Source organism: Pleurodeles waltl, chromosome 11 (assembly GCF_031143425.1).
Source record: "Pleurodeles waltl isolate 20211129_DDA chromosome 11, aPleWal1.hap1.20221129, whole genome shotgun sequence".
Lineage (NCBI taxonomy): Eukaryota > Metazoa > Chordata > Amphibia > Caudata > Salamandridae > Pleurodeles > Pleurodeles waltl.
In genome coordinates, this window is record NC_090450.1 from 532307329 (window position 1) to 532333461 (window position 26133).

Consider the following 26133-nt stretch of genomic DNA (forward strand, 5'->3'; position numbering starts at 1 on the left):
GGACCCCAGGAGGGCAGATGCCTGTCTGAGGGGTTGGCAGCAGCAGCAGCTGCAGTGAAACCCCAGGAAGGGCAGTTTGGCAGTACCAGGGTCTGTGCTACAGACCACTGGGATCATGGGATTGTGCCAACTATGCCAGGATGGCATAGAGGGGGCAATTCCATGATCATAGACATGTTACATGGCCATATTCGGAGTTACCATTGTGAAGCTACATATAGGTAGTGACCTATATGTAGTGCACGCGTGTAATGGTGTCCCTGCACTCACAAAGTTCAGGGAATTGGCTCTGAACAATGTGGGGGCACCTTGGCTAGTGCCAGGGTGCCCTCACACTAAGTAACTTTGCACCTAACCTTTACCAGGTAAAGGTTAGACATATAGGTGACTTATAAGTTACTTAAGTGCAGTGTAAAATGGCTGTGAAATAACGTGGACGTTATTTCACTCAGGCTGCAGTGGCAGGCCTGTGTAAGAATTGTCAGAGCTCCCTATGGGTGGCAAAAGAAATGCTGCAGCCCATAGGGATCTCCTGGAACCCCAATACCCTGGGTACCTCAGTACCATATACTAGGGAATTATAAGGGTGTTCCAGTAAGCCAATGTAAATTGGTAAAAATGGTCACTAGCCTGTTAGTGACAATTTGAAAGAAATGAGAGAGCATAACCACTGAGGTTCTGGTTAGCAGAGCCTCAGTGAGACAGTTAGGCACCACACAGGGAACACATACATATAGGCCACAAACTTATGAGCACTGGGGTCCTGACTAGCAGGGTCCCAGTGACACATAACAAACATACTGAAAACATAGGGTTTTCACTATGAGCACTGGGCCCTGGCTAGCAGGATCCCAGTGAGACAGTGAAAACGCCCTGACATACACTCACAAACAGGCCAAAAGTGGGGGTAACAAGGCTAGAAAGAGGCTACTTTCTCACACTTACCAACAAAGTTACTTATTGGTTCTGGAGCATCAAGAAATGCTGTTTAATTATTAGGCTCAATTATTATGAAAGTTGAGCGAATTGAGACCCCAAGCATATCCTGTGACATGGTGAGAGTGGTTTTGAAGGATAAGGATTTGGTCGGCAGTCTCGTGTCTATGAATGCCCGTAGAGTATGTAGTGCAAATACACAAATTCAGATCAAATACAGGGGTGACTCAGTATCCCAACATAATTCCAGACTAGCAGCTCAAGGATCGAACAGCCACAGCAGTTTGGGTGATGTTGAGTGACTGAACCAATCCGCCACTTAGGAAAAGGCTGCAGATAGCCACCACAGTTGGTCTAGAGCTGCAGGAATGGTGACTAGGTAAAGAACGAGCCCCAGTTGGTTGGAGAAGAGCATAACACAATTAGATCAAGAGTAATTAGAAACATGGCCGATAGTGGCTTGGTCAGTCCCTTGTTGACCCTGGATAGGCCATACAGTCCCTGATGACTGAAGAGGACACGTACTCCGAGTAATCAGGCAACCCCTCAAGACTGCACCAAAAAGTTAATTAATATGTCCTGAAATGTGGCTGGCATAGAGCCCAAATTGGGGGACATGGACTAGGGACAGTTCATAGATGAGTATGATATCTTTCTCCTACAGGAGACCTGGAGCATCTCCCCAGTTTCTTAGAAATGGGTACATCTCATTTTGCTTCTTAGGCAATCCAGTCAGCTAAGGGAAGACTGTTGATGGGCCTGGAGATATGGGTAAAGGCAGAATTGCAATGCTCAATAAGAGTCCTTGCAGTGTTATCCTTGGATGTATTGGCAGTCATGGTGGATCTTTATTGTGGTAATTCCCTGCTGCTATTTAATGAGTGTAACTGGGTTTATGGTTGAAATGAAGAATTTAAAACTATAAGCATCAAAGGGGATTCCCTCATGGAATATAATGGAGAAGGGGAGGTTATAGTTGCTGGTGATCTAAAAGACCCATTTGAATCTGTTGTGTCTTTCGATCAAAACAGGTGAGCAGGATGGATAATTCCCCCCATAGACCATCCTGTAGTGAAATGGTCACCAAGTGTGCCACTGCTGCTCGCATTAACTTTACAATTTAATCTTAGAGCAACTAACAGGAGAACTAGGTCAGACATAGAGTGCAGACACAGTTTAACAGACCAGGTCATTCTAGTCATGTTGATTATTTTTTAATCAGCTTAAAAGGTTGGAAATTTGAGCATGATATGGTAGTCATTGAAAGGGCTGTTAGCGAGCATAATGCCCTTAGTCTGTCACTGATGGGCACCCTAGCTAATGCCCAATGAACTCAAAGCTGTGCACCAGTATAGGATGTCATGCTCTCAAATAATGGGAAAGCCATGAGGTGGGGTCGGGTCAAAAAGCACAGGAGGTCTTGGAGCTATTGATTAATAAGATTAAGGAGTAGGTAGAGATGCTGGACAGCCTGACCTCGAAGTAATGAGGCTTGTTTATGGAAAAGACCCATTAGGCATACTTTTCACAATGTAGGAGCTCTTTTGTAGCACAATATCAAGCATGCTCCTAGGTCCCCGAAAGAAACTTCCTCGTATACCAACGCCTGTAGGGTAGCCTAAGTGGGGCTCCTGTTAGCATTTAAAAAGGAAAATAGGCCGTAGCTTGTGTTGTGTAGGGCAAACTATAAAAAAGAACTAGCAAATGCCAAGAGGAACTGGGAAAAAGCACTCTGGGATTAGTTGTCATTCGCCATGAGTACTAAGGATTACACAAGGGTTTGAACTACTCTGGCATTGAGGGATTAAGGTGGTAGGAAGACAGCAGAATTGTTTTGGACCCCAGGACTGGGTATCTCATTTTAGTAATTTGTACTTCTGCAGTGAGGACTCAGCCTGGGTGGGTACTGATCCCTTGTTGCCAACCAAGATAAAAAAACAGAATACCATGGAATTCGAACATAGGGAGTCGGTAGAGGCAATTAGGTCTAGTCCTTTAGCAAAAGCACCGGGACCCAACTGGATCCCAAATGAACTGTTTAAGTCACATCTGGAGGTGTGGGGTCATTAAATGAACCATCTCTCAAACTCTATTTTAAAAGGTATGAGGATTTCAGCCACCTGACTCACTTGCAGAGATTATCCTAATCCATAGGAAGGGCCAGCATAGTGTACCGAGCAACTGTATCCCGATTAGTTTAATAGATATTTGCAGAAGATTTTCTGTAAGCAAGTTTTAACGCACTTGTTGGATTGGATCGAGGAGAATAATATCATATCCGATTTCCTGGTACTGTTCAGAAGCAGTATCAGCACGTTCAACCAGATTTTTTGGTTCAATTATCTTTTCTGGAAACTATTGCAGTCAACAGGGGTCGACTATTTGTCACCTTTGTTGACTTGTGCGCAGCTTTCGATCTAGTCCCAAGGGCCATGCTCTGGTCTATTTTAGATAAAATGGGCATCCTGTCCAACGTATTGGCAATCCTTCTCTGGCTTCACAAAGACGACTATGCAAGGGTCAGGTGGGGGGAGTAGGGACAACTAGCTGACCCTATAAAACGTTTGTGGGGTCAGGCAGGGTTGCCTCTTGGCCCTCACATTGTTTTCCTTATATATAAAAGATGCAGGGGAATGGCTGGAAAAAGACGGTTGTGGCTCACCCAAAACAGCAGGCAAGAGATTCCCGCCTTACTATTTGAAGAAAACACTCTGCTGATTTCTAAACCACTCCAGGGTCTACCGAAGCTCCTAAATGACTTTGATGTTTTTTGCAAGGAGCGTGGTTTAGAGCTTAATAGCTCTAAAATGAAATTTATGGAATTCAATCCTGCAAAAAGTAAAAAATTACAAATGCAAGTTGTATGCTAACAATGACTCTATAGAACAGGTTTCTAACATTGATTATCTTGGGATAAGACTTATCATGGAGACACAAAAATCACACTGCTCTTTGCTACACTGTACTGCAAAATTGTTAAAGATTTTTAATAAAACCATTTAAATTAAAAGAGAGCTACTCCAACCATTGAAATCTACAACATGAAGGCCTTGGTAGCTGTCTTGCATGTCTCCCTGAGATTTGGGGTAATGCTAATTGTAATATTCTAACATCAGCAGAAAATATTTTCATTAGGTCCCTGTTTGCGCTCCCATAGACTCCATTACATCTTGATATGCAAATGAGAAAAATCTCATGGAAAGCTGGGTATAGCCCCTTGCTCCGCTGGCATAGACTTCGGTCTTCTCCCACTTTAGGAGCATATAGGGAACCATTAAGGGATCTTCTGGTCGTACCTGGTGCCCACAAAATTCCATGGTTAGTGCATGTTAGAGTTACACTAAGGCAGTTGGGACTGGAGAAGCTCAGGATAAGTCTGGTGGAATGATTCTCTGTGTCTTCAATGGACATTAAATCTGCCTACTGGGTGTATGTAGCTGTAGAAGCTGTTCACAGTAGTAGAGGCACCTTAATTACAGAATTTTTCAAAATACTATCTGTGTATGAAAAAACCATTGGTGCAATTATGCCCCCTTTGGCTCGTGAACTGTTTTTACAGTTCAGGTACCATACTCTTTCTACTACAACCTTTTTATCAAGTGGGCCAATGCACAACGTGTGGGAAAACAAGTGCCCAGTGTGTAGAGGTTCTTCAGAGATTGTACCCCATATTTTTTTTTTTTGCCCTCCTTATGACCTCCAGAGGAAAAAATGGTTACTGCCCTTGTGCAGGCATTTGGGCACCAGGAGGTATTCAGAGGCACTCAGGATGTTAAGGACGGATAGCTCCAGATCGGTGGTATTCCCTGTAGTGAGATACCACTTGACTGCCTGAATCTGGGGCACAAAGTGCATCCGAGCAAGCAATTAGGAACAGTCACAATGATCATGTGGGTGGACTTGGTTGGGTATACTGCTCTTCTATACCAATTGTCCCACCTTTCGTAAACAGCCCAAAACATATTTGAAACTTTTTTATTATTCATGTACTAGTGATTGTATTTTTAACACTGGTTCTGACCCTTTTGACTTTTTGGGCATGTCCCTGCCTTAATCTGTTGGTATTAGTACGAAATGGGTACACTGTTCCTATAGAAGAAAAGAGACAAGGGGCCCAGGTTCAAAGAGGCACTTCTTAAATTAGAAGCAAGAGCCCTCACACCATCAATGGATGTCATGCTTCATCATAGGGCCAGCTCCTCGTCAGGCCGCCACTGCAATGCCTGATAGGCTCCACAAAGGGGGCACTTTACCGGAGATCTTTATTCAGAAGTCTGTGCCAGGGTAAGAATCAATTTAGACAACATACATATGGCAACAATGACCATTATAGTGGCTGCATCTTCCTATAATTTGTCATGAGTTTAATAAAGGTGCTCATACACTAATAAACATATCTGTTTCCAAATATGTGCACTGGGATAGGAACAAACCCTACACCAGAAAATACAAATACATAAAGAACATCACTTGGAGCACACAGTCAGATAATTATTTGTCTAATATGATGGATTCATAGGATCTACAGTCAATTTAATAAGCAGATTTTCAATTGTATGATATAAACGCAAAAGATAAATAGATGATACAGCTGGTATGTGGTAAGTGATCATGTAAAAAAATGTAATAAACCTGTAACAAATATATTACACATTGCCTCCCATATTGACCAAAAAATTCCAACATTTAACCACATTGAGAGGCCAACATAAATTAACAAAATCTTTGACATTAGGGCCCTAGGCCCAAAATAACAAATATATAAAACCAAAACAATCAATTCAATCCAAGGTAAGTTTATCCAAGAACCTTCCTGCTTGTAACTTTGGAATTCAGCCGACACGTGTTTCGTCCTGTTACGGACTTCATCAAGGCTCCTTCAAAATGATTTCAATTCATAAAGTTCCAGGAAGTCACTGCATATATAAACCTTTATATGTGTCAAATGTTCTCAATGTATATGCCAAAGTTCACAATTATGAGGAAAGATCAACGCTTCAAACAGTCCTCCAGTATCTCACATGAGACCCACCATGATACGTTCCAAAGTCCCACAGAGAACCAATAGCGTGCCTGGTCACCATTTGGAACGTATCATGGTGGGTCTCATGTGAGATACTGGAGGAATGTTTGAAGCTTTGATCTTTCCTCATAATTGTGAACTTTGGCATATACATTGAGAACATTTGACACATATAAAGGTTTATATGTGCAGTGACTTCCTGGAACTTTATGGATTGAAATCATATTAAAGGAGCCTTGATGAAGTCCGTAACAGGACGAAACACATGTCGGCTGAATTCCACAGTTACAAGCAGGAAGGTTCTTGGATGACCTTACCTGGGATTGAATTGTTTGTTTTGGTTTTATATATATGTTATTTCGGGCCTAGGGCCCTAATGTCAAAGATTTTGTTAATTTATGTTGGCCTCACAATGTGGTTAAATGTTGGAATTTTTTGGTCAATATGGGAGGCAATTTGTAATATATTTGCTACATGTTTATTAAAGGATTTTATATGATCACTTACCACATACCAGCTGTATCATCTATTCATCTTTTGTGTTTGTGTCATACAATTGAAAATCTGCTTAGTAAATTGACTGTAGATCCTATGAATCCATCATATTAGACAAATAATTATCTGACTATTTGTGTGTTCCACATGATGATCTTTATGTATTAGGAATCAATTTAGACCTATCCTCAATAAAGAGCAGGAGAGAAAGAAAAAATTTAAATTGGCTCAGGGGCCTCTGAACAACTAGTTTAATTGGTGTGAAGGCCCTCGGTAAAGGTTAAAAATGGACAGGAGTGGAGAGGGAATAAGGTTACACCACTCAACTAACAATATCAGCTTAAAAAGGGTAATTTCCATTTAGCTGGTGATCTTGTCAACATGTTTCACGCTCTAAATGTCTCTACAGATGGTGGGGCGCTTCATCAGGACCTAAAAAATGGAAATAACTCCTAAGCTGCAATATATAGACTAATGAGGTTAGTTTAGAGAATTACTCACATAACATGCTACACTACTTCCAACCTAAGTAGGGGAACCTGTGCAAAAAAAAATAAACAAAGTCACTTAAACACACTGTGGTGTATCGAAACTTCTTAATAACACCCAATGGTGTAGTGACAATCTGTGTCTGTAGTGATGCCATGCAGGAAAAAACGTGAAATAAATCACCATACAGAACTGTTTCTTCCCCTCCCGTATTAGAAATCGGGTTCCTTAGGACAATGTGGACTTTACGAACATTGACGCTCTGAAGAATTTTTTTTTAACAAGAGACAACACATGAACATGTAGGGAAGCACCTGCACACATATATATATATACATGTGTGGAAAATCCCTTCTCCTCCTACAATAAACATAGGGTGAGGACATCATATTTATCAACTGAAAGGGTCAGGGAACAATAGAATAGCCCCTAAGTAAGACTAATAACATAGATGATCTTGGTTTCGACCTCCATCAGGTTACAGAGTATATAGCCCAGTCATTCTGAAAAAAACCAGAGGTATGAATAGGGAATAAAGTGCCAAACACATGTAGTGCTACACATTGGTAAGGTCTCTCGAGAAATATATACACCCTTAGCCAGATTGGCAAGCGCCATGGATCACGCTCGCTAGTGTTTTTTATGCAAATTGTAAAGTGTCAAGCACAACTGTCACAGGAGCACTTAATAACTTTGCGGTGGAAAACACCCACAAATAGGGTCAGGATAGGTATATTACTTAATTAGATACAATAGTTTAATCCCGCAGTACATATTGTGTATAGGACCTGACCAGTGGCCTCAATCTTCAAGGAAAAGGGGGGAGAGGCAAACAATGCTTCAGGTGAAGAAAGGACCTATAACAGGGCCACTCTCTTGGTTGTCTAAAGTCAAAAATCAGGTAAAACACATTGTATAATGTATCACGTTTTGTTCTAAACAATCGTATATAGCACCGCAGTCTAATACGGACTTGCAGTGCAATTACGTGTTTGACTATAAGGCCCGCCCAAGGACCGTCGTCCTCAAAATAGAATCAGCAGTGTGTCAGGTAAGGTTGGAACCTGTGAAGAGGGGCCGTTCCCTCTCAAAGTTGTCTCACGACTACACAGGGCATATCAGAATGTACCATGTACCGGCGTGGAAACTTCCACATACGTGAAGGAGGAATTGAAATTAAAATGTAGGACCCGGTCTGCTCCTGTTGTACTTGCAATTTGAAGCGTGATTCCCCGCTGAAGACTTACCCGACGGCTGCCGTCCCAGAAGAGGAAAGTGGATGGTGGTAACGTCAGATAAAGGTCCCATGACCAGCGGGGACCAATCAGGTGATCATATTAGGATCGGGGGAGTGACTAGTGTCACCAAGTTGTTTTTAAAGGGGAAAACACCCGGGAACCTACCCCTGGCACATATATCGGCAAGCCTACATTGCATTAATCCACATTGATGGAGGATAAAAGGGGTAAGCCTCCACTCACAGGACCTAAGCTGTAAACTAACCTTGGAAGTAAGTAACCAATAATGAACAAATAAGGGAAAAAGAGGACAACAACGGGGACGGCAAACCACAGGCCTCCATTGTCACTTCAGTAAGTCCAAAAGGACAAGTGGTCCGATTATGAAAAAAGTTTATCTTGATTATCCAAAAAGATTCACAAAAATGTATGAGTGTACACACACATCCTATGGTCAATTGCCTAAAAAAAAAGCTCATCCATGGAATATCATCATTTAGACCTCTGTTGTGGGTCCCATTGTTGTTCCTTTTCAAAGAGACTCTTAGAACCGTTAGTAAGATAGTTGGGAGACTCTAACACTACCCACTGTAAGTCATCGGGGGTATGATTGGTCTCGCAAAAGTGAACACTGACTTTAGTTGTTTTTCGTCCACATCTGATATTGCTGCGGTGTTCATTGATTCTAATCTTAACTGGCCGTGTTGTCATCCCTACATAGCGTAACTGGCAAGGGCAAGTGATCATATATATACAGTTACAGGTGTTACAATTAGTATGTTTGAAGAGCTGCCACCGTCCTATCGGGTATAATTCAAGAGACTATGGGGGTCATTCTGACCCCCGCGGGCGGCGGAAGCCGCCCGCCTGGCGGGAACCACCAGATGACCGTACCGCGGTCAAAAGACCGCGGCGGTCATCCTGACTTTCCCGCTGGGCTGGCGGGCGACCGCCAAAAGGCCGCCCACCCGCCCAGCGGGAAAGCCCCAGCAACGAGGATGCCGGCTCCGAATGGAGCCGGCGGAGTTGCTGGTGTGCGACGGGTGCAGTTGCACCCGTCGCGATTTTCAGTGTCTGCCAAGCAGACACTGAAAATCTCAATGGGGCCCTGTTAGGGGGCCCCACGACACCCGTTCCCGCCATCCCGTTTCTGGCGGTGAAAACCGCCAGAAACAGGATGGCGGGAAGGGGGTAGGAATCCCCATGGAGGCACTGCTTGCAGCGCCGCCGTGGAGGATTCCCTGGGGCTGCGGGAAACCGGCGGGAAACCGCCGGTTTCCCTTTTCTGACCGCGGCTGTACCGCCGCGGTCAGAATGGCCCCAGAAGCACCGCCAGCCTGTTGGCGGTGCTTCCGCGGTCGTTGGCCCTGGCGGTCCATGACCGCCAGGGTCAGAATGACCCCCTATGTCCGTGAGGTTAACGGGCATACACTACAATGCCCACAGGGGTAATGCCCCTGTACTGGTGGCAACTGCCACAAGGTTGGCTGATTAGATTTTAAAGTCAAAACCCTGGGAAAAGTATGGACCACTAGATCTTTAATATTTTTGGTCCGTTTAAAGGCAAACAGAGGTTTTGGGATGTTTTCACCACCACTATCCAAAATGGACCATCGTTTATTGATCAATTTCTTGATGGTATTGGACAGTGGGGTGTAGGTGGAGACGCAAGTCAATCGAGAATCTGAATGATTGGGTGTCGATGTCAAAAGCGCCTCTCTATGATTGTTGTGGACCCGTTTACGGGCAGAGTTGACTATCTGCAAAGGATAATGTCTATCATGTAGTTTGTGAGATAAATCATCTGTTTGTGTCTCAAAACTTGAGATGTTACTACAATTGCAGTGGAGTCTCAAGAACTGTCCATACGGAAGATTATCTCTTAATGATTTAGGATGGTGCATTTCATACAGAAGTATGCTATTACGGTCAGTTTTTTTATGGTAAGTACAGGTCTCTAACTTGCCATGGCGAATGGTAACAAGTAAGTCAAGGAATGGCAACTGCGAGGTGGAGACCATAGAAGTGAATTTCAAAAAGGGGTCGAGACCATTGATCCAGGTTGTAAAGTCACCCACCAGTTGGTTAGGGCCATGCCAGTTGATGAAGATGTAGTCGATATATCAACGCCATAGTTTCTTGAATGGGTTAGAATCATTGAGTATAAACAGTTCCTCGAAATGGTACATGTAGAGGCAGGCCAGACTGGGAGCGAAGGTGCTTCCCATCGATGTCCCCCGTATTTGGTGATAAAGTTGGTCTTCAAATTTGAAGTAATTCTCTGTCAAAGCCAGTGAGGCACATTTCATGATGAAGGAAGTAGGGTTTGATGAAGACGTAGTCCTTCTAGTCAAAAGATCCTCTACAACCTGAAGGGTTGCAGCCTGTGGAATGTTTGTGTCCTCGGATTCAGATTCTTGCCCTGGCTCCTGGTCACCATTTGGGGTTCTTCGCTGGTCCAGTGTACATGTCGCCCTCTTCCTTTGCGCCTGCCTCTTCCTCTGCCCCAGCCTCTGCCTAAAAAAGGTCTGAAGGGTACAAGGTGGCATGGTTGGTAAACGGGGTATGGGGGTTGCCATGGTAACTGTTGTGGACAGGGTAGAGAGGAGGATTGTAAAAGGATTATAATCCACCTTCATCAGTACTCCAGACATCAGATGAAGAGCTGCTGCTACAAGTACGTCATTTTCTAAGAATAGGACCTGAATCATCGGAAGAGCATCAGTGAGTGTCAGTCTCATAGTCTTCTTTGGTGTAAGGATACACCTTCTCTCTACTGAACTTATTGATGTCTTTTTGTAGTTTGTTAATTTTGTGCTGGGTGAGATATTCTTTATTTTAATTCAATTCAGTATTAATCTCTACCAGGCGTGTCTTAAAGGCAGAGAGAGACAAACTTGTTCAAGGTGTTTTCTGTCATATTGATCTCAACAGTGATACAGTCAGCTAATCTCTTAGAAGTGTTAATAATGAGAACTAACCAGTTCCTGGTGCATTTCCATGCAATCTGTGCCCAGTCTCTTCTAAAGATCAAATCCTGTAAGAAGGTCCTGGGTACATTGGTCACAAGGAGTAATCTGTTGGTATTCTGATATATGTTGGCTAAGAGATTGAAATGAAAATTGCACTTTAATGCTTGGTTGTCCATTGCTATTTTTGCAGATTCTTAATAATCTGGCTTCATGCTTGGGTACCAGAAGAATTTGCACTTTAAATTAAAATCCCATTTATTTGTGAATTAGGGACTAGTAAAATATTGTGTATACAATGAATTCTGTTCTCTTAGTAAGCAACTTCTTTTTCCGGATGGCTTGTAAGCTCCTAGAGACTTAGACAGACTGCCGTGCTGATTTTATGTTATGTGATTTTAGTGTAGTCATTGTAAAATATGTATAGATTTTGTATCTTGGGCCATGGGGAATAGGCAAACCCACATGATAACCTATATGAAATATAATGTATTCATGAGCACAATGTTTGGATCTCTAGATCTTTAATCTGTATAGTACTTATTGATATTGATTGAATGATTTTACTATTTTTTGTATCTGTACTTTTATGATCATTGGTTGATCGAAAAAATGTTTTTATGATGATGATAAATTTAATGTTAACATGTCCTTACAGTGACTGGCACCAAAGCTATTGTCTCTGTGGGAAGGCTGGGCCCCATAGAGAAACACTGGGAAGCAATATTAAATATTAATAAGGTACTCCGGAATAGGAGCAGCTTGAAAAATAAGTAATTAAACCAAATCAATGGTGAAGTGAGATTTTTAATAAATATAAATGAAAAGCAACTTTTTGAAAGTTGTTTTACCTTTGCCTAAAGTTCCGGGCCGCTAATTCGCATTGGCTCTCCAGCTTATCCCAGCCATTGTTTTGTCTTGGATAGGTGTGAGACGCCTCCCAGGAGAAAACAATAGACTGACCAGAATGGACAGGGTAGTAGAGTGTAAAATCCTGCTTGACACATGTAACACTTGGGGCACACTGGGAACAAAGAGAACAGGATGCCAAAACAGTTATTGTGTGTCCACTGTCTGGTTGCTGAAGGACCATGCTTTTATCCTACCAGGCATCTGTCTCTATTTTTATTGTGGATACAGTGCCTGCCTCAAATTGGATTTCTGTGTTAGATATGGGAGGACACTAAGATTACCATAGAACACACCCCACCCTCAAAGTTCAAGTTTAGCGTGGCAGAGTACTTTCATCATTCTGAAAATACCCTGACGTGCATTTTGGGCCTGTTTGCAGTAATAGAAACAGGGACTGTGGCAAAAGTAGGTAAGTTTTTCTCTGGAACTTTAACCCCTTTGGTTAGGGCATGCCCAGGAGTCACCACCACACACTACCTCATGCCAGACATAAATATGGCACCTTTAGACACCCATTTCAGAACACTTTCTAAACCTGCAGAAGATAAAAGAGGACTAGATCTGCTGTATGTGACCTGAAACGACTGGACCTGCTCTTTCTTGTATCCAGGACACAAAAGTGGTCTGCACAAGTTAGTTGGGTGACCTCCTGTGTGGCTACAGTGAGACTACAAGCTGCAAGAGGCATTTTCCTAGACGTCCCCAGCATACCAATGGCATCAGGACATGGACTGGACCCTGCTGTTGGCCTCTGCCTGACACCCTGTGAGTCGCTAAGTGTCCCCCTGTGGCCTTGGGGCTTTAGAAGTGTACTCCTGTGGAGGGTTGGGACTTAAAAAATTAAAGTCAGAATGTAAAATCCATGACCAGGACAAACCGGGTTAGTGTACCTATCTGTGCTCCATCCGGTCATCCTCAAATTGCACCTTGGTCCTAGTCTTCAAAAATCATTGATTATCATTGGCACTTTGTGCTTCTTGGTGCTACTTTTACTTACACATTTTTTTAAAGTATATTGCCAGTTCCCCCTATTGGATTTTTGCCATTTTGTTTATAAACATTTTTACTGTTTTGCATTTTTAGTTTATTACTGTTTGGTACTGCATGAATACTTAACACATTGCCCAAATGTAAGACTGTCTGCTCTAGGTCAAATTAATGTACATGAAACCATTGGCATAATGACATACAGATCAAGGAATATGTGGTAGTTGTAAGTTGCAGACAAGTACACACCACAGATGCCTCCTGTCCTATTTATTAGCCACATTGCTGTGGAGCACATGGGCTGTTGGGTATGATGGAAAAATAAACAGAAGGGTGTGGCAGAATAAGGTACACCACATATTATCTCTTTGTTTGTAGATGTCCTCCTATATTTTAGGGAGCCTCTGCCACTCCTCTCTTGATTAATTGATTAAATTATTCAAATATTTTGGCAGGCTGACTGTCCTCATGGTCAACTGTAATACATGCGTGTGTTGCCCCGTTAAAAAAAGAATACTCAGCAATGCCACTGCTTACTTTTTGACACATTCAGATACTTAGGTGTCAAGACATCTGTAAAGAGAGATATGAATCTTTCTAGCACTGGATATAAACTGTTGAACGATACATTAATGTTACAACATTAATTTTCTCTCTGAATAGTGGCTGGTGGGATCGTTTTGAAAGTAAGGACTGGGTCAGCAAAGCATAAAAATATTTTATTGTCATGCTACGTTATTGCCATTGATAGAATACTCACACTACTGCCAGTTTACAATGGCGCTATTTCTGTACCCTTTCATGCAGAGCTGGTAGTGCCTTCAATCAGCTGTGTTTGTTTGTTGGTGTTTTGCTGTATGTGGCTAGTATAGAGTCTGTTCAGTGTTTATTTTGACTTAAGTGAATCAATAAATAATATACTAGTTTCATCCATGGAGTTTCCTTTATTTCATGCAGCTGCATCGACATTGGATGGAAGCTGTTCTCTTCTGCGCTGTGGAGCATTGTCAAAGACATTCCCTTATTTTGGTGGAGCAAACATAGAAGGTGTTTTGCTGTGCCAAACCTTTCCTTTAGCTGTACATCTGCAAACCACTGATATTGACTTACCTGGTGTGCATTGTTTTATGTAACACTCTTATCATAGTTTGTACCTCTAACCCGTCTCAGTCCAGGCTCAAGATCAATGAGATGTCAGGCACCAATATTTTGCCACATGGCAGATTGATGATATAAATAAATTATGAGCTCTATATAAGGCAGGTAGTTGTATGTCACTCCGAGATTCTCCAAACTGGTGAAGGATACCGCACTGAAACAAAACAAATATTTAGCAACATCCTCTAGAATTATAAAAGATGGAGATTGGTGTGTGAGCTATATGACACACATAACTTGTCATTACACATTCCTCTTGGCTATTATTAGTTTCTCAGTGGCTGTGGGCCTGGAATTATCGGTCCATAAACCCTGGACCAGATAATTCCAGGTATGGAGACACTGAATTAGATCTTTATATCAAAGCATTGGGGGCAGCAGATAGCTCCTGAGCCCAGTCCCCGGTTTGCACTCTGAAAGCAGAATGACCGGAGTAGTAAACACTTTTATCGTTCTCCCAACCCAAAGCCCTAGCACCAAGGGCCTGCAACCAGCCCATTTGCGAAATTGGACCTTGTATTCCCAGGTCCACTTGTTACCTCCAATTCCAGGCGAATCGTATTGCGTATTTGTTTGATAATTTTTTTTCTATACTTTCTTGCATTGTTTTGCAGTTCAAATCATCAAAATCGCTTACACCAGTGTCACTGGCTTCCAGTAATGACTTGGTGAGGGTCAACAGATTCCAATAATGATTCACTGTAGGTCACAGGATTTCGATAATGCTTAAGTGGGGGGCCACAAAAGTCAGAAGTTTAAGAACCACTGCAAAAAGTAAAAGATGTTGCTAACTGGGCATCACAGAAAAAAAAAAAACATTGGCAAAGCCAATAGGTCTCGCCTATGCAAAAGTCAATGTGTTTTAGCCAGTATGTGCACCAGTGTGGCTCCTGTTCAGCATTGCTAAAAGTTAGTGGAGTGGGTGGGTGGGGTAGATTTGGGTAGAGTGGAATGGGGTAGATTGAGGTAGAGTGGGAGTAGAGTGGGGTAGAATGGAGTGGGGTGGATTGAGGTAGATTGGAGTGGAGTGGAGTGGACTGGGGAAGATTGGAGTGTCGTAATTGGGTAGATTAGCGTGGTATGTTGTAGTAGGGTAGATTGGGGTGGAGTGGCTAGATTGGAATGGGGCAGATTGGGGTAGATTAGAGTGGGATAGATTGGGTGGGGTAGGTAGGAGTAGGTAGATCGGCGTAGATTGGGGTAGAGTAGCATGGGATATATTGGGGTAGATTGGAGTGGAGTTAGGTAGATTTGGGAACAGTGGAGTGGGGTAGATTGGGTGGATTATCATAGGGTCGAATGGAATGAAGTGGGGTAGATTAGGGTAGTTTGGAGTGGGATGAATTGGGACAGAATGTAGTGGAGTAGATTGGTGGGTGTGGGGTAGATTGGAGTGATGTGGGGTAGATTGGGATGGAGTACGGTAGATTGAGGTACAGTAGGATAGATTGTGGTAGAGTGGGGTAGACTGGAGTGAGGGAGTGGAGTAGATTGAATTGGGGTAGATTGGGGAGAAGTGGAGTCGATTTTAGTGATGCAGAGTGGATTGCGGTGGAGTGGGGTAGAATGGAGTGGAGTGGGGTAGATTGAAGTGGAGTAGATTGGGGTAGATTGGAGAGGGGTAGGTTGAATTAGGGTGAAGTGAGGTAGATTGGGGTTGAGTGGGGTAGATTGGAGTGGAGTGGGGTAAATTGGAGTGGAGGGGAGTAGATTGGAGTGGGGTACATTAGAGTGGGGTAGAGTGGAGTGGAATATACTGGGGTAGAATGCAGTGGATTGGGGTAGAGTGGAGTAGAGTGCAGTGGACTGGAGTAGATTGGAGAGGACTGGGATAGACCGGAGTTTAGTGGGGTAGATTGGAGTGCAGTGTGGTAGATTGGAGTGGAGTGAGGTAGATTGGAGTGGGGTAGAATGGAGTGGGGTAGAGTGGAGTGGAGTTGGGTTGGTTAGGTTGGAGTGGGGTGGACTGCAGTCCGATGGATATGAGTTGGGTAGTTTGGAGTGGGGTAGAGTGGAGTAGCATGGGGTAGACTGGAATGGAGTAGATTGGAGTGGAGTTAGAAAGAGTGGTGTGGAGTAAATTGGGATGGAGTGGGGTAGATTGGAGTGGGGTAGACTGGAGTAGAGTAGATGAGGTGAGGGTGCGGTATACAGAAGTGGAGTAGATTTGGAGTGGAGTAGATTGGGGTTGATTGGAGTGGGGTGGATTGGGTGGGGTAGAGTGGCGTAGGGAGCAGGTTAGATTGGACTGGAGTGGGGTAGACTTGGGAGGAATGTGATAGATTGCAGTGAAGTGGAGTGGAGTAGATTGGGTAGAGTGGAATGGAGTGTAGATTGGGTTAGAGTGGACTGGGATAGATTGGGTGGATTGGAGTGGGTAGATTGCAGTGGAGTAGATTAGGGTAGAGTGAAGTGGGGTAGATTGGAGTGGGGTGGAGTAGAATTTAATAGAGTGGAGTAGAGTCGAAACTGGAGTGGAGTGAGAAAGAATGGGCAAGAGTGGAGTGGGGTATATTACAGGAGAAGGTAGAAAGGGTAGATTAGGGTGGAGTGGGGTAGATTGGCATGGGGAAGATTGCACTGGTGTAGACTGAAAAGGGATGATTCGAGTGGGGTAGTTTGGAGTTGGGTAGATGGGAGTTGAGTGAGCAGGATTGGAGTGGGGTAGAGAGAGGTGGCACGGAGTGGGGTGGGATAGAGTGGATGGGGTAGAGTGGGGTGAGGTGGAGTGGGCTCCAATGGAGTAGATTGGACTAAGGTAAATTGGGATGGGATAGATTGAAGTGGGGTGAAATGGGTTGAGTTGGTGTGGGTTAAATTGGAGAGGAGTGGAGTAGATTTGAGTGAAGTGGAGTGGGTAGATTTGGGTAAAGTGGAGTGGAGTGCTGCAGAGTACAGTGAGGTAGATTAGAGAGGAGTGGAGTGTGGAAGATTGGAGAGTGGTAGACTGGAGTGGAATGGGATAGACTGTGGTAAATTGGAGTAGGGTAGATTGGAGTAGATTGGAGTGGGGTAGATTGTGGTGGGGTGAGGTAGATAGGAGTGGAGAGTTGGATAGGTTGCAGAGGAATTTGGGGATGAATGGGATAAATTGCAATGGAGTGGGGTAGATTGGACTGGGGAAGATTGGAGTGGAGTGGCATAGACCGGATTGGGGTAGGTACGAGTGGAGTTAGGTAGATTGGAGTAGAGTGGGTTGGACTGGGGTAGACTGGAATGGGATATATTGGCGCAAAGTGGGGTATATTTAAGTGGAGTGCGGTAGAATGCGGTAGAGTGGCAAAGGCTGGAGTTGGGTGGAGTTGACTGTGTTATATTGAGTAGAGTGGGAGAGATTGGAGTGGAGTAGATTGGAGTAGAGTGGGATAGACTGGAGTTGAGTGTGGTAGATTGGAGTGGGGTAAGTGGTGTGGAGTGGAGGGGCATGTAGTGGTGTGTGTTTTCTCATGGAGTGAGGGGTATAGGTTGGAGCAGAGTGGAGACGAGTGGGTGGGCGTGTTGTAGAGTGTTTCAAAGTGGAGTAGAGTAGAGTGGAGTGGCATGTCATCAATTGGAGTGGAGTGTCATAGAATAGAGTGGTGCGGCATAGCGTGGAAGGGCATAGAGTGGAGTGGAGTGGCCTAGTGTGGAGTATGCAGGGTGTGGTAGCGCACTGCCATTACAGACAACACATTTTCAATGTAAATGACTTTTACATTTGCATCAAAATATGGTTTTATTGCACACAAACCCTGTGTGCAAATGTCATCACCTGGTGTAGTGTTTTGATCATATTTAAATATGTTTTACACCACTCTTTAGAATAACAAAAAAATTGCTTAATTTGTACTAATTCTGGTATATTCTGAAACATCACCACATTCAGAGCTCATTTTCTTGTGTGGTAGAAAAAAACCTACAACCTGTCCTCATACATGGATACTCAGCAGGATTGTCACATAAATTATCCCACATTGAAGTCAGAGAAAGAAAAGAAAACACCAAACTCGCTGGGAAGAAAGAGTTTGACATTTGACCTCCATCTTTGAATGTACAGCAAATGTGACGAAATAAGAACAAGATTTAAAGGCATGTTTACAGAAAGCAAGTTTGTGGAAGAGTACAATAAAAAAAGGTGTGGGCAACGGGAGGGATGGACTGAAGCTAGACAGCCTAAAGCAAAAAATGCCAGCAAATAGAAAGGCAGAAAATGTGAGTTACAATGTGAGTTACAAACCATAAAGCCAATGGGAAGCAACAGGTGGAATACATTCCTAAGTCAGGTTTCTGAAAGCCCCTAAGATGTCTTTAGAAAACCTGACAGCTTTGCTATCTGGTAGGCTTCAACCTCAAAATAGTAGAAAATGTTCCTGTGGATGGCACATTACACTGCTTTTATCTACTCATGACTCTGATAGGAGACATGTACATGTCATGTAACCAGTAATATAAGATTCACTAACTCAAGAGAATATAGTGAGAACATGGATGATGGAAAGGTGCATATAATATTTTGCTAAAACATAGGAGGGTGTTGAGAAAAGGCCAGTTACATCAGGGATAGCTCTTTATGCTTCTTTTCAAATGAGGAAAAAAATGTCCATACCATTGTCTGTTAAATAATCTGAGACCAGTGTATTTAATGCTTCACATACATTTTTAAGACTCAGTGTTAAAATACATCATGTTAAAGTTGTGATTGTCACAGCTAATGAATGAACATTATAAAGATATTTTAAATATTGTTGAAGTCTTATTGTGGGATGTAAGACAGTGTTTCAATTGGCCAAGATTTACAAAAGTGAACACACTCCTGACTTGGACTCTGTTCCACCATTAGCATACCCTGTAGCCGTTTCCCTTGTAGGATCATTAAGTTCTTCAAAGAGGCCTGTTTCAATGATTTCCTCTTGCCAAGTTATTGAGACAGCACCAGTTGAAAACTTCTTAAAGAATTTCTTATCTTTGTCATCAAAGTCAATGCCCCGAATTTCAGAGAAGTCTGCAATGTCTGCAATGTCTTTAGCATAAACAACAGATGGGTCGGGCACAAAAGGTGGATCCACAAGGCCGGCCTCCAGCCTGGGGAAGTTGATTGTTTTGAAGAAAGGATGTTTTCTTGGATCATCGTTGCTTGTTCTGAAAAGCGATAAAAATGTAAAGGTAAAATAGACTTTAAATAAAACAAATCTCTAAATTTTGATGACTACAAAAATAATCAAAAAAATACTGACTTCATCTTGCAGCTGTTTATGCAGAAGTGATGCCATATGAATGACCCGATCTCGTTGAACAACTGAGCACAAGGGTGAGGGGGATACATCATTTTTATGTTAAATTCAAAAAGATGCAAAGAGTATGCATATTTATCTTTAAAGGACGGATACAATGCATAGAATTTGAAATAGTAAAAGGGGTGTCATCCACACATTTCTGGCTTTTGGGTTCCATTTTTCTTGCTGAATGCTTGCAATTTACTGAGGAAGTCCTAGTGGACGAGTTAGGTCACGACAAAGAGGAATCTGCCTATGAGATTAAAATCATTTTCTATATTATTTTCTTGGACTTTACCATTGTTTTATTGTATCCTGACTGCATCAATATAAATTATAAATTAAGCCAGTCCTTCTAAAGGGAAGAAGTGAGTTTGTCCATATGTAGGAATTTGAAAGGAGTTGAAATGGTTGAAGAGAGATGTTTATGTGTAGTTGATACTTTGGCATTTTATATCTTTCAGTCTATGTTTTTATACTTTTTTTTTGTAGTCTCTGTTTTTAAATAGAAGCATAGTAATGCCAATAATAAATGACCACCACATATGTCAGACCCAGCTATTTCCAATCCCACTATTTCTGCCTAATGTAGCACTCCTCCTAATACCAGGTCTTTTCACATCCCCAAATGGGTGTGAAGGCAGGAGCAGAAAATGATATCAAGTAAGGCATCTTAGTCAACACTATTATCAGGCAGAAATACTTAGGCCCGTATTTATACTCCGTTTGCGCCGAATTAGCGTCGTTTTTTTCGACGCAAATTCGGCGCAAAACTAACGCCATATTTATACTTTGGCGTTAGACGCGTCTAGCGCCAAAGTATTGGCAAAGAGCGTCATTTTTTAGCGTGAACGCCTTCCTTGCGTTAATGAGATGCAAGGAAGGCGTTCCCGTCTAAAAAAATGACGGCGACGCAAATGCGTCGTATTTATACTCCCGGGCAAAAATCACGCCCGGGAGGTGGCGGGTCAAAAAACCCCTCATTTGCGCCACATTTTAACGCCTGGGTCAGGGTAGGCGTTAAGGGGCCTGTGGGCTCAAAATGAGCCCACAGGTGCCCTCCCCTGCCCCCAGAGACCCCCCCTGCCACCCCTGCCCACCCCAGGAGGACACCCAAGGATGGAGGGACCCACCCCAGGGACATTCAGGTAAGTTCACGTAAGTATAATTTTTGTTTTTTTCCAAATTTTTTTGGGTGGCATAGGGGGGCCTTATTTGTGCCCCCCTACATGCCACTATGCCCAATGACCATGCCCAGGGGACAGAAGTCCCCTGGGCATGGCCATTGGGCAAGGGGGCATGACTCCTGTCTTTACTAAGACAGGAGTCATTTAAATGGCGTCTGGGCGTCGAAAAAATGGCGCTAATCGGGTTAAGACGATTTTTTAGCGTCAACCCGACTTGCGCCATTTTAAGACGCCCTAGCGCCATTTTCCCCCTACGCCGGCGCTGCCTTGTCTACGTGGTTTTTTTCCACGCACACCAGGCAGCGCCGGTCTGCTTGCGCCGGCTAACGCCATTCCATAAATACGGCGCCCGCATGGCGCTTCGGAATGGCGTTAGACGGCGCAAAATTTTTTGACGCTAAACTGCGTTAGAGCAGTTTAGCGTCAAAAAGTATAAATATGGGCCTTAGAGGCATATTTATACTTGTTTTGCACCGAACTTGCATCATTTTTTTAACGCAAATTCAGTGCAAAACTGGGTTTAGTGCCAAATTTATGGAGTTAAAGTCATTTTTTGGACGTGGAAACCTACTTTGCGTCAATGAGATGCAAAGTAGGCGTTCCTGTGCAAACAAATGACTCTATGGCCTTAGCGCCATATTTATCCCCCCCCCCTGCTAAAATCACGCATGGGAGGGAGGAGAAGTCAAAAAATGGTGCAAAGCTTGCTTTGCACCATTTTTTAACGCATGGGTCAGGGCAGGCGTTACGGGACCTGTGGGCCTATTTCCATGGTGGAACACCATGGAATAAGCCCACAGGTGCCCTCCCCAGGCCCCAGTGACACCCCCACCCACACTAGAGGGACAGCGGAAGATGGGGGACCCCATCCCAGGTAAGTATAGGTAAGTGCAGGTAAGTATTTTTGTTTAAGTGCCATTAGGGGCTCTGAAATAGGCCCCCCTACATGGCACTGGGTGCAATGGCCATGCCTAGGGGATGCTGATCCCCTGTGCTGGCCATTGGGGTGGTGGCCATGACTCCTGTCTTTTCCAAGACAAGAGTCATGTGGTATGGGTGGTTTTGCGTCAGAAAATGACTCTAGGCAGGTTGGAGTCATTTTTTTTACTCTAACCTGCCTAACCTCATTTTTTGGTGCAAAACCCCCTTCTTCCATACCGCCAGCCCCACCCGACTGACGTCATTTTTTTACGCTAGCCTACCCTTTGCACCGGCTTGCACCATTCCATAAATATGGTGCCCGACTGGTGCACAGAAATGGTGCAAGCCAGTGCTAAACTTTTTGGTGCAAAACTGCATTAGTGCAGTTTTGCACCAAAAAGTATAAATCAGGGCCTTAGAGTGGAAATACCTGAACCCAACATGAGACAAATATTTTAGTGTATTCTGAAATTTAGCACTGTAATCTTTTTGCTATACTTTTGAATTCTATCTCTAGTTTTTGTAGGACGATATATGTATGTGCTGTTTATTTTAGCAGTCAATGTTTTTTCATGCTCTCTAGTCTATCAATTTATACTACACTCTGTTCATACCACAACATTGTTTTAAAAACAAATGTAAACTTCTTATGGAAATGTTGAAATTCCCCCAGATCTACTTAGACATCAGATCTAAGAGACCTATATAAGACCTGACATGTTGCTAGAGTTCACTGATTGACAGCACCAAATTTTAGAGTTCAATAAGCTTAAGAGGTAACAAAAGTGTTTTCAAATTCTTCAGACATCACTATGATAATGTATTCACAAGGCAATACATATAAGGAAATACAGACTCCGGGTTCAAGCTTAAAATTGATATGGGCATCCCTAAAGTATTATTATTATATAAATGATTACGCATTATATTACACGTCATTTGTTACAATCAATCAAATCCACTCTCCTCTTAATATAGGTGAAGCACATTAAGCCCTTATAAATGACAGTCTAATTTTAACTCAATAAATACATCTGTGTTTAACATTTCAACCCCTGCCTAGCCTTCCATACACTGATCTCTGTACATCATTCAGAACTCCAAATCTAGCCATCGGTCTGTCTATGGCTCCACTCATCGATCTTACCTGCCTCAACACTGAGCCACAAAAAGTGGATGCTCACGCTGTGTTGTCTGCAGAGAGAAGGGCAATCCCTGCTTCGGCGAGGCTTGCTTGTTATAAACACTGCTTAGGCCTGGTCTAAATTTCCTCAACCGATCCGGCTCAGGAATGACCTCCACCTCAGCCTTGGGAGAGAGCCAACATAAGCAACTCAAGTACCATGATGTATGGTCAGATTAGCATCAGAGCCACTTAGGGAATAGGAAGCAGCAATATAAGCCAACTGAAAAGGCAGCTGCAGGTGCAGCAGGCCGCAGATTGCCAAATGCGGGGAAGCAGTGTGCCTACGGAGATGTAAGCCTGAATGACAGAAGACAGCAGTGGGGCAGAGTGGCTGTGAAAGTCTGCATTTGGATTGGATGTGTCGTGAAAACATAAGATATGTTGGAAGGGGGTGACTGCAGAGACCCCCTGTGGCATGGTACACTTCTCAAACTGGTTGCGGACCTACCTGGATCCTGGGACCTCATTGGCATTTCTAAACTCTGTGACTTCTGTACTACTGACCACATGAAATCTTTTGAACAACTGTCAGCCGACTTTACACTACACAAAAGCGAGTTTTTTAGGTACTTAAAACTTAGGCATGTCTAGAATTTCACTCTTCAGAGGCAAAGCTCACAGTGGAGTGGTGCGGGAGGAGGGAGATAACTTGTACTAAAGATCATTGAACATCAGCTTTCGCAGTCTTGTCATGTGTCTAAGGAAAAAATTGGAGGACAACTCGGGACGATGATGAAAAGATTGAGGTCACAATGGTCGTGAGAGTTTTGGCGACATTGGCTAGACTTAGACTCATATAATTTACAAACATGCACTTATTTACTATCACCCCTCCAGGGTGTGGTAGATGGGCAGAGCCCCCCCTTCCTGCCTGCTAGCACTACAATATCCCCAAGTACACATTACTACACACTATATGGAGCTGCCCTATTATTGCCACATACTGGGGTTAAGTACATTCCAGCCTGGAGGTGTACTAGGCTACACATTTACATTAGAATCCAAGGTGGTCTTGGTGAGGATTATGGATGGATGGAAAGGTGGGCGTAGCTCTCGTCTGTTGGCCGGTTTGGGCTACTTGATTGCAAAACATTGGCGGAGCATCACTGTCCTACCTTGAATGCGTGGATGTGAGATATGGACAGATGCACCCTTGTGGAGGAGACAGTTCATAAATCAAGAGACTGCTCTGCTAAATACCGTCGGATCTAGACCAAGCGGACACAGCACAACAAAGACCAGTGACTATGGCTTGGCAGCCTCGCACACAACACCTACTACCACTAATTAGGGAACAATCGGAGGATCCTTAATTTTCTTTTCATTATGTGGCTTAACATATGTGATGGTCTTTTTTTGTCAGTGCTGTTAATATGTTTCTCACATGTTTCATAATGTTTTATGTTTACACGATTGTTAGTAGTGGAAATGCAAATAAATGGTTTAAAAAATATGTTGGAAAAGCTAGTTACAGGGATAACCATCAAAGTGGGGTGTCTCAGCTATGAACCTGAACAGCCCCACACTCTCACAACCCCTGTCCTGTACCTCACACACACACCCGCATTCACAAAGGCGGAGCAGAGTTCTTCTAAATCGCACCCAAAACATGGACCAACCTTCCTCAACACAGAGCCACCTGACTCTTCGAGTAACCCTGGGGGGTCTACACACATGCACACCTGCTGAAGCACCTGGATACCCTCACAGGTGATTAGTATGCTAATCATATGAGCATAACATATGTAAAAAGTGCCCATTTCACAGAGGCAGTCCCTTGATTACATGCACTGCTGTTGCAACATGTAACTAAAGAAAGAAAAGCAAGACCTTACAAATTGTTTGGAAAGACTGTGGCAATAAAACTCATTACAATATTGTGATAATCAAACTAGTAAAACCTCCTTTGGGGCTTTCAATCATGTCACAGATCCTTCCCTATATTGTTGCTTGCCCTGTTATTTTCCGGATACTTGCAAATCTCTTTTTGACTCTTTATTGCTCCCAATGCTTCTTGAGAGATCTACTATTCCTCAAAGTTGTGGCTTTATTCCCAGTGTTTGTGAGATAAATAGAAGCATATGCTACTTTTCCACTTACTCCGCTTTGGGAACGTATACCAATCCAGTGAGAACACAGAAGACGGACTACAAGGTGCAAGTGTTAGCGTTTTATTGCGATGGAAGAGCTGGGCAAAACTATTTTAATAATGTGTGAGTAGCAGATCATGTATATTAATAAAATCATCGCTCGAGAAAATATGTCGCTTCTAGGGCAAATTTCTAAGGGAAAGGCTCCCTGAAAGCGAAGAATCCTGTTGAGTGCTATAAACATCAAAAATTGAGAAGTGGGAATATTTTACAACTGTTAGAATATTTCCAAAGGGTTAATGTTTGCAGTATGCTTGTCAACTTTACAAAATAAATGGTTGACTTTCTTAGAATGCATGAACGCTGTCCGATACTCTATGGTTAAATCCAACTTGGTAGCCAATTCAAAGTAGTCCCGTTGGATGAGTTCAGTTTCCACACATACTCACAACCTCAGCAGCGGTTGAGACCACCCTCAGACGTGTATTTTTTTCTGTTGGAATAAGTGATGAACAGATGAGAAGTTTCTTCCAACCATCTTTCCCTCTGTCTGTTCTCTGTGATCTCTTCCTGTCTCCCAAGGTCCCTGGGTCTCCGAGTACATCCAAACGCACATTGATTCTCGGCCACCCAAGCAGACCTTAGAAGATGTAGAATACTACTGGGAGGGGCTGGGAGAAGGGAGCTGAGGATGGGGCCATGGCACACCTCTCACAGTAGGATCCAATATGACCAGCCCCTAACAATGGCCATGGTGCCAGAGGGGTTAAGTCACTGCATTCTCGACCACACAGTGTCCACCCCTTGTGCCATTCACAAGGCAGATCCCTAAATATCTTGTCCCTCCTAAATAAACGTGATCTGCCTTAGAGCCCCCCAACCACAGCAGTTCCTTCTTCAAGCCTGTGGCCTCTCCAATCTACCTCTCATCCTAGGTCGTGGAACTACCCTCTGCTGGCAGTTGAAATATGGTTTGTAGCCTACAAACTTGACAATTTGTGGTGGAAAATGCACCACTTCGCTGTGTTTTTCACCCCAATATATTCTGGTTCTGGTGGGACAAGAAATCCCTCCCCCAACCCTCACTAAACAAGGTTGGGCCACTTGCTTGGAGCAGAGGTGGCTGGTAAGAAAAGCTTTTACTAGGGCTAGTTTTAGTTACCAGTTCTGCCCTGGAATTAATCGCATTGCACCATACAAGTCCCCTTGCCCAAATGCCATCAACAAAGCCAGATTGCAATAGGACCCATTCAAAGTGAAGTTGAGAAATACTCTAATCTGAGCACTGGA

At 43.4% G+C, this 26133-nt stretch overlaps 1 protein-coding gene across 1 annotated transcript in view; it reads right to left on the reverse strand.

Annotated features, from left to right (window-relative positions):
* Positions 1 to 18128: 18128 nt before the first annotated feature.
* Positions 18129 to 26133, reverse strand: part of GRK7 (G protein-coupled receptor kinase 7) — a 175707-nt gene continuing 167702 nt past the window's right edge. The window contains exon 4 of the mRNA XM_069213936.1: positions 18129 to 19325. Coding sequence (XP_069070037.1) covers positions 18980 to 19325 — 346 coding nt within the window. The 3' untranslated portion in view covers positions 18129 to 18979. The remainder of the gene's footprint in view (positions 19326 to 26133) is intronic.